The 8535-nt window shown below is 43.8% G+C and overlaps 1 protein-coding gene across 1 annotated transcript; it reads left to right on the top strand.

The window, feature by feature from the left end:
• The first annotated feature begins 6120 nt into the window (after nt 1-6120).
• Nucleotides 6121-7960, top strand: junbb (JunB proto-oncogene, AP-1 transcription factor subunit b). Its single transcript, XM_018698660.2, has one exon. The coding sequence runs from the start codon at nt 6486-6488 to the stop codon at nt 7470-7472; it is 987 nt and encodes a 328-aa protein (XP_018554176.1). The 5' UTR covers nt 6121-6485; the 3' UTR covers nt 7473-7960.
• The last annotated feature ends 575 nt before the right edge of the window (nt 7961-8535 follow it).

Raw genomic sequence — 8535 nt, 5'->3', positions numbered from 1 at the left:
AAATTGAAAAGAATGAAAAGTAGTTTGGTGTCAGCATGGATTTCACGCAACATAACAGTTGAGAGCAAAGATTAAGAATTCAGAAATTTCACTGACGTAAAATGTCTCTCCAGATGATAGATGTGCAGATTTTCCACTACATCTCATTTGGATTTCACTGTGTTGTGTTCTCCCTCAGTGCACTGCCATGGACGTAGGCGCAGTCTTTTTCCCTCCAACTATCCCTTCACATAAAATTAGTGAGATCATCATTTATTCTTCTTTGGCACAGATTTGAGTTTTGTGTGTCTATCACTGTGTCTGATATACTTCTTCTGTGAAGCCTGGTGTTGTTAATGATTTCAGTCCAGCAATTTGTCAAACTTGTATCAAAGCTGTGTCAATAAATCCCTTTTTAAATAGTAAAAACTAAATGAAACACAACTGAAGCACCATTTGAACGGGATTATCATTGCAGGGGCAGGTTGGAAATAAAATGGTGAAATTACAGTAACAGACGTACATTTTGCAGCACTAGCCAAATACCTATGGCTGCAGAATATTTGATGAGCTCTTGCTCTACATATGTTAACATATTGCCATCTATCAGATTAGCATTACTGACTTACTCCTTACTACGTACTCCAAAGGTCAAATTTAATACTGAGCTGTTAAAATGCAATAGAAGGAGAAGCAGCTCTTACTGAAGAAAAAACTCAGTGACTGACTTTAAAAAAGAAGGATGTAACTCTGGACAGGATTTTAATCACAGGAGGACCAAGGTCTGTGCTAAAAAAAAAAAAAAAAAAGTAGGTGAGTGTGACTGTAATTAGTACTGGGGTGGTGAAAATCTGTATGGGATAAAAACCACTCATGAGCCCAGGCACTTTTAAAATCACCTCACCTACAGACATAAATCCAGTCCAATTTAGGCACAAGGGTCTTACAGCCAAGCTAACACCTCTGTTGATAAGTACAGCAGTGCGTCATGCTAAATACTAACTTCAGCATGCTAACATGATCACAATGATAAATGTTAGCTTGTATCATGTTTACCATGTTCACCATCTTAGTTTAGCTTGTGGGCCTGCTAACGTTAAACTAAACACTGGTGCTAAACTTTGGGCTAATGGGAATGCCACTAGTTTTGCAGGTATTTGGTCAAGAATCTACAGTTTTGTGCAAACTCAAATTTTGACTGGCTGGTGGCACTAGATGAAAACTTAAGGGATCACCAGAGTAATTTGGGTTCATCCTCTGGCCACCATGCTGGTACTGTACTAAACTTCATGGCAATCAATTTAATAGAATTCACACTAAAACAGAAATGTCAACCTTGTGGTGGCACTAAAAGAAAAGTCAGAGAATCACCAAAGACGGTGGGATTGATCCTCCTGGGTCCCTGAATGTCTATATGTACATTTTATCTAATAGTTGGAGTCACATTTCATTCGGGACTAAAGTGGTGGACTGGCATTGTCATCCCCAGAACCATGCTGTTGATGTAGTTAAAAATAAATCCTATCAAGCACACTAATAATCAAAGATTAAGATAAACAAAATACTTCCCATGAAACATGATTACTTCTGTACTTATTATACCAGTCTTTTCAAAATGTCCCAGTACGATTAGGGCGTTGGTCCATTACTGCACACAATTTCAGTTCCTCTAAAAAAATTAAATGAGATTGCATGACCTCAAAGATCATCATCTATTGATGCTGTCATGCAATATTAGATGCACTGATGTGCGTCAGGCTTGGAGTCACTCAAGCATCTCTGATTAGAAAGCTCATGAACTTTAGCCTTCAAATTTGTGGCAAATAAAGGTTGAAAGAGGTTGAAGCTGATTTGTTCAAATCACACACATCACATCAACATTGGTTGTCTGGTATTAACGGAGTGGAGCCGAGGAAAACACCATCAGGCCGTCATGTGATGTTGACGAGGATGATGATGATGATGTAAATGATGATGGATCACTCTATTAATAGACCTGGCTAATAAAGTGACCACAGTCACAAAGGAGAATAACAACGCTATGGATGAGAGGCCCCATTATGTCCAACTGAGGGAGTCAGCCTCTCTGTCAAGAGGGCACTTCACAAACAAACCTCATCTGACTGAGCCTGTCTTTCTCTTTCCCCTTGCCCACCCGCTCTCCCTGCGCTAACCGCGACTCTTTTCTGCTGAGTGGGTGTTTGGAGGAGTTGCGAAGGTCAGGGGAAAGACTCAGGGGAAAGATGTGAGGAGGGAGCTCGGGGCTTTGACCTCTGATTGGCCTCGGCTGCCCTAGCTGCTCTGAGTCACAGAGATGGACCAGTCCTCGCCCAGCCAAAAAGGGCCCTGCGTTGTAGAGAAGCAGACGACCAAGTGGGCTGCCGGCCGGGCCCTGACAAAAGGAGGGTTGTGCAGAGGTGGCGAGACACAATGGGACAGTTTGAGACGAGGAGGTGAGGAGAGCTCAATCCTCACCATAAGCACCTTATTGTGAAAGCCTGCTTTGTTAAAAGACTGAATCCATAGGGTAAAGAAATTAAGGGGATTTTCCTGTGTGTAGGAATTGGTGACACTGTGTGTGAGAGGAGGGAAAAAATGCACTTCATACCTTTTGGTTGTGCACTAACATATACTCACACACGCATCATGAGCTATTTCTTACTTGTTTTGGAAATAAAGGTATATATTTTCACAAGCTCAGCCTACATTATCTAATATGGGAATCAGAGAGATGTGACTTTAGTGACAACTAAATGATGTGGGAGATAAAAATTTGAAAAAATGTCATCTTTGTTATCTCCTCCCTTCATGCAGATGTTCAAACTATGGTCAAAAAAAAAAAAATCTACACCCATGAATACTCCACCCTCAAAGACATACGTGCTTATTCACACACATACACAAACAGACACACACACACACACACACATGCTTTGCTTAATCTTACGGTAAACAGCTTCCTTCCACCCTCAGGCCTTGCCTTTCCCAAACTCACCCAGGAACATGAGCAGGTAACACTCAGTTGGTTTTGGCACTCATCCATGTGATCCAGACTGGTAAAACTGAGTGTGTTGCCAAGCAGCTTGTCCTGCCCTGGAACTCTTTGAAAGTTTGCCCAAAAATATGCATAAAAAAATATCAACACAAGAATCCTAGAGCAGTTCCTGGCCATAACAAGGACTTTAGTAGACAGAAAAAAAAGCAGAACTCAATATCAGGAATTTCTGTACTTGAGTACACAGAACAACGCTAAATCTAAACAGACTAAACAGAGATGTGACTAATCAAGATGTGACTAAGATGTCGGCAACATTTTTTTTTTTTTTTGCAAAGCAGAAACCTGATAACTGAAGTGTTCAACTAATCACCACATGTCATTGTTTGGAGCTGAATCCGCCCAAAATTCACAGCACTACTGTTTATAATTGATGCAGTGATTAATAAGGATTGTTCATGACAAAAAACAATATCACAAATTAATGTATAACACACTGTACAGCTGCCTCAACGTTCACACATTTGTCTCTCCCACTGGTTGGGTAACATGAGTGTTTTTGACTAACATTTGGCAGCATGGCACAATGCCACCTCACGAGTGTTCCCGTAAACACTCACCACTCTGGATCCTATACTGTTGTGCTTTGCCAAAATGTCACTAGGACTGTGGTCAACCTCCACCGCAATGCTGAATAAAACCTAAACCCAAGTGGAGCAGAGCAGAGCAGAGCAGGGGCAGCAGGAGAAACAGGCAGCTGCACAGAGAATAGAATTTATAAGGGAGGTGGCAAAGTGGAGGCATAACACTGCCAGGAACTGTTGTTTTCCTCTGTTTGTCCATATTCCCATGGATACTGACAAAAAGGCATAGAGTTAAAATAGTCGCTCCGAAATACCAGAGAATTACCTGAGATGAGGTAATTGTGATCAGGCATGGAGACCCTAAAAAGTGGTGATTTCAGCCAGCTTTCCGAGTACAATTGTGACAGATTTAAAAGATGTTGAGTAACTTGTGCCCTGACAGCAGTATTCCCTTTAGGCCTGAATATGATAACAGGGTCTGCCTGAGCACATATCTCTTTATATGCTTTTTACAACATGTGCATGTTGTTACAGGGTAGTTGTGACTGTTCCCTGCCAACAGGAAAACATGTTGAAAGCTTGATCCATCCCCCTTCTCCTGAACAGGCTGGTTACACAGACTGACATTTAATGGATTAAATTGGCAAAGGTTAAGTAATCAAAGGTGGGGTTACGCATGTTTTGAAATATTTGAATATGATGATGATTATTTGGCAGTTTGCTGTGTTTTATTTTTGTTATCTAGACCCCTGATTCCCTATTAATTAACAATGGAAACTGTAATTAGATTCAAAATACATCCTAATAGGTGAGTAAGGACAAACATAAATAGATAAACATAAAGCTGCCCATTAACCTTGGTGGTTGTACAAGCTTAATCAAACCAACCTGGGCACTAATTCAGTTCAGTTAAAAATAACTGTAATGCTGATACATTTTTACATAATTAATAGTAATTAACATCTAGTTTAAAATCCATTCTTAAGAACATATTTGGAGGATGATGGGTGCTACTGACGAAGGGGTACTTGAACTCATCTGATAAGGCTGTAGGGGCACATTAGACAAAAATGTTTGGTAACCACAGATGTGCTAATTTTAATGAAGAGAGTTGCATTTCCATATTTCATTGTTCGGTTATACCCTGGCCTTGTCTCTGTTTGTCATCTGTAAACAAGAGTGTTGCTATTGATGTGTTCCCTGGTATAATTGGCTGTATGGCTGAACATGATCGTCCATTTGTCCCTCAGGTGCAGCCGGAGGATTTAGCGCCTGCCGAGGCAAAGCATCCTACCCGACTCGTTCTGTCTGTGCAGGAATACGGGATATATTGGTGGAGGCATTTGTCTGTTTGTGTGGGTGTTTGAAGAATTACAAACAGGAGACAAAGGTTCCCTTCTCCACGACTGAAAACAGGTGCACTATTGAGGAATCACATTTCTCTCCTCTGCACTCTGAGATTGGACCTCAATTCTTCTACTTGTGAAGCAAATGAAAGGTAAAACAGGCCTTATAGATCAAAAGGATGAATTGCTGAACATGAATCTTAATGCTTGAGATAATTGACTGGGTTTGGTTCTTGTTGGACAAAGTGTGCTCTACTTTTTCATCATTCATGATCAAAGCGGGGTTACTTCAGGTGACATGCCCAGCATCAGCAACACCTCACAAACCTGCCAGGTTACTGTGGGAGTTTGTTCTGTAACTGATCACAGTTTTCTGCTCCAGTGGTGTGTGCCACCTAAATCAACTCTGCCAGTCATATCAATAAATCATATTTTAATGTCAATATCAAAGACAAAAAAATAAAAAAAGATGACTTAGGCCAGGATAGGTTATACTCTGACACTGACTCCTGAAAGCTATCTGTCCCGATCAGTGAACACAGATGGATGTAACTGAGATGTCTGAGCTCAATTCTCCCAGCTGAGGCAGAAAGTCCCTAACTAACTAGCACATGGATGGGGTTTATACAGGAGCAGGAATGCTGCTGGAATGAGGCCCGGGTGGGCATGGCTTCCCGGTTCTCCCGAAGAGGAACTGCTACGTCACCCTGCCCATATAAGGCCATAGGACTTCCTCTACATGTTGGATCACAATAAACAGAGTGGCCCGGCGTTTTATAAAGACTAGAGTATATAAATCAAATCTACTGAATCTGAACAACGGATTGCAGATGAACGGATCCATGTTTAATGTCACTCTTGTCATATTAGACGAACGATGGCTCATTTATTACAATATAACAACACGTGGATATCTGTATTAAGAACAGTGATGTGATCTTACAGAGTAATCTCACCTCTTCGCTTATCCAACCACCACTTATTCAACCTAGAAACGCGCACAGCCTTGCATAAAAACAGTGGGCTTTTTCTATTTCTGACTCTGGTCTCCGCTGCGATCCCTCCTCGCTGCGCTCTCTTCTTGCCTACAGGCTTGTTTACAGTCGCCTCTTCCCGGCATTAGCGTCACTTGACGTCGTACTCTCTGGGCGTGGAGAGCGAGCCAATCACAGCGCGGCGCTGGCCCCTCGTCTCTGTATGCGTATATATAAGGCACGTATTGACCCGCCTGAACACACCTCAACAAGCAGCGAGATCCACCACATCGACTAACAGGAATTCCGAGTTTACAACTTTTTCCTTCACAGGGTTGCGAAGACAAACAGCAACCGGACACTGGAAGAGACTTTTACGTGCTGACACTGAACTGAAAACAGCTTTTGTTGGACCTTGGACTTTCACTCTTTCTTTTTCTGGAGTGATTTTGAATTCCATTTTGATTCTGGGACACTGTTGAAACAGAGAGACAGACGACCAGTGCCTGAATTGATGCATGCTCTCTGCTGACACTGACATTTGTTGATTACCCAGAGACTGTGTGTTCTATAAGCGGCCGGTAAGCTTACTTTTTCCTACGACTTTATGTCTACAAAGATGGAACAGCCTTTTTATCATGACGACTCTTTTCTGTCGGCTTACGGCCACTCAGATGCAGCAATGCACGACTACAAACTGCTAAAGCAGAATATGAATTTGAACTTGACAGAGCCCTATCGCAACCTGAAATCCCAGCTGAGAGCCGAGACAGACCCGTACCAGGGGGGGCAGCAAGACGTGGGGTCCCTGAAGCTCGCTTCCCCAGAGCTAGAGAGGCTCATCATCCAAAACAGTAACGGTGTGATCACCACTCCCACCCCCGGCCAGTATTTCTACAACCGGGGCATCACCGATGAACAGGAGGGGTTCGCCGAGGGGTTTGTGAAAGCCCTGGACGAGCTGCACAAGATGAACCAGATGCCCCCTCCTAATGTGTCCATCGGAGCCGGTGGAGTTACGACGTGTTCACCGGCGGCCTCTAGTGTCTTCGGCTCCGCCTTGCAGCCGGAGCCTCCCATCTACACAACACTGAACGCCTACTGCCCGAACACAAGTCTCTCTTCCGCATCCAGCTACCCCACAGCCACCATCAGCTACCTGCCGCCACACCAGCAGAGCCACCCGCAGACCTCGACGCACGGCACGCACCCGTTCCAGCACACTCTCCCCGGTTCCGGGCTCCATCCGCAGCGGCTCGTCGCCCTGAAAGAGGAACCTCAGACAGTTCCCGACCTCCTGAGCAGCGACGGCTCGCCTCCGATGTCTCCCATCGACTTGGAGACCCAGGAGAGGATCAAGGCGGAGCGCAAGAGGCTGAGGAACCGGCTAGCAGCCACCAAATGCCGGAGGCGCAAGCTGGAGCGCATCGCCCGGCTGGAGGAGAAGGTGAAAGTTTTGAAGAACGACAACGCGGGACTCTCCAACACAGCGTCGGTGCTCCGGGACCAGGTCGCCCAGCTCAAACAGAAGGTTCTGACGCATGTGAGCAGCGGCTGTCAGCTGATGCTTACGAGCAAGATGGAGGCGTTTTAAACAACAGAGACTTACTAAATTGACTGAAAAGTAATAACACTGGAGTCATGTTCTGCATGCGCAGCACTGGAATGCCGGCTGATGTGTTGTCAGCGTTGGCAGCAGCACAGGGCCGAGGGCTATGTGTAGACAACTCTGTAGGCTATTTAGGGTGAAAAAAAAGACTGAATGAAATGGTACTTCCGGATGCTGGACACCGCTCAAAGGACCATTCAACCCCTAGAAACCAGGGCAGCATCCAGACTGAGCAGACACTGAGCAACATACCGGGCACTGGCCCATAAGTTGGGTTTACTAATGGTAGAAAATGGGAATGATTCTTTGTACTATTGCAACTGATATTGTCATGCAATGCTGCATTTATTCATTGTGTAAATTATTTTGTTTGTCCGGTTGACCCAGACAAACTTATGATGTCCAATGTTTACAATGTCTTTTTTTATTTGTCTTGTGTATTTAAGTAAAGTGTCTTCAAATGAAAGTGAAAAGGTGATCTCGAGTGTTTGTTTTTATATAAATCTGTGTGTGTGTATACAGGCTATATATATCACTTAAGACAGCACACATTCGAAAACATAGAACATACATAAACAACAGGAAAGAGTGGGGAAGACAAACAAGCTTTCTTTCTTTCCATATTGTAATCATAAGAGTTATTATTACTCCCTGTGAGAAACTCTTATAAGCACATTCTGGTTTCAGTGTTTTTCACGCTCAGAGCGTAGCCCGCGTACGTAGGCCTTTCCTAATTACGCACGGGCTTGTCCATATATGGGCATGTTGGTGGATACTTCGTCACAGGGGAGGATTTCTGGGAACCCCCGCCCAGGTAACGCAAACTGCTTTCATCTCAATCACTCCTTCTATTGTATCGATAAGCACTACGAGCTTCGTGAGGGTGGCGGAATTTCCTTTTCCTTATTGTGCAACTTTAGAATTAAAATTGTCGCACACACACACACACACACACACGCACGCGAATGGAGCAAAGTGCAACCGTATTATCAGGCAGATGGATAAACGTTGGTCTCACTCGCTGGAGCATAACAGGAAGTAGATAGGC

The sequence above is a fragment of the Lates calcarifer genome, linkage group LG11, assembly GCF_001640805.2.
Source record: "Lates calcarifer isolate ASB-BC8 linkage group LG11, TLL_Latcal_v3, whole genome shotgun sequence".
Taxonomy (NCBI): domain Eukaryota; kingdom Metazoa; phylum Chordata; class Actinopteri; family Centropomidae; genus Lates; species Lates calcarifer.
Note: the sequence above shows the minus strand (reverse complement) of the source record. Positions and strands in the feature narration are given on the sequence as shown.

Coding starts and splice junctions, on each gene's coding strand:
- junbb (XM_018698660.2), top strand. CDS start 6,486: ATGTCTACAAAGATGGAACAGCCTTTTTATCATGACGACTCTTTTCTG.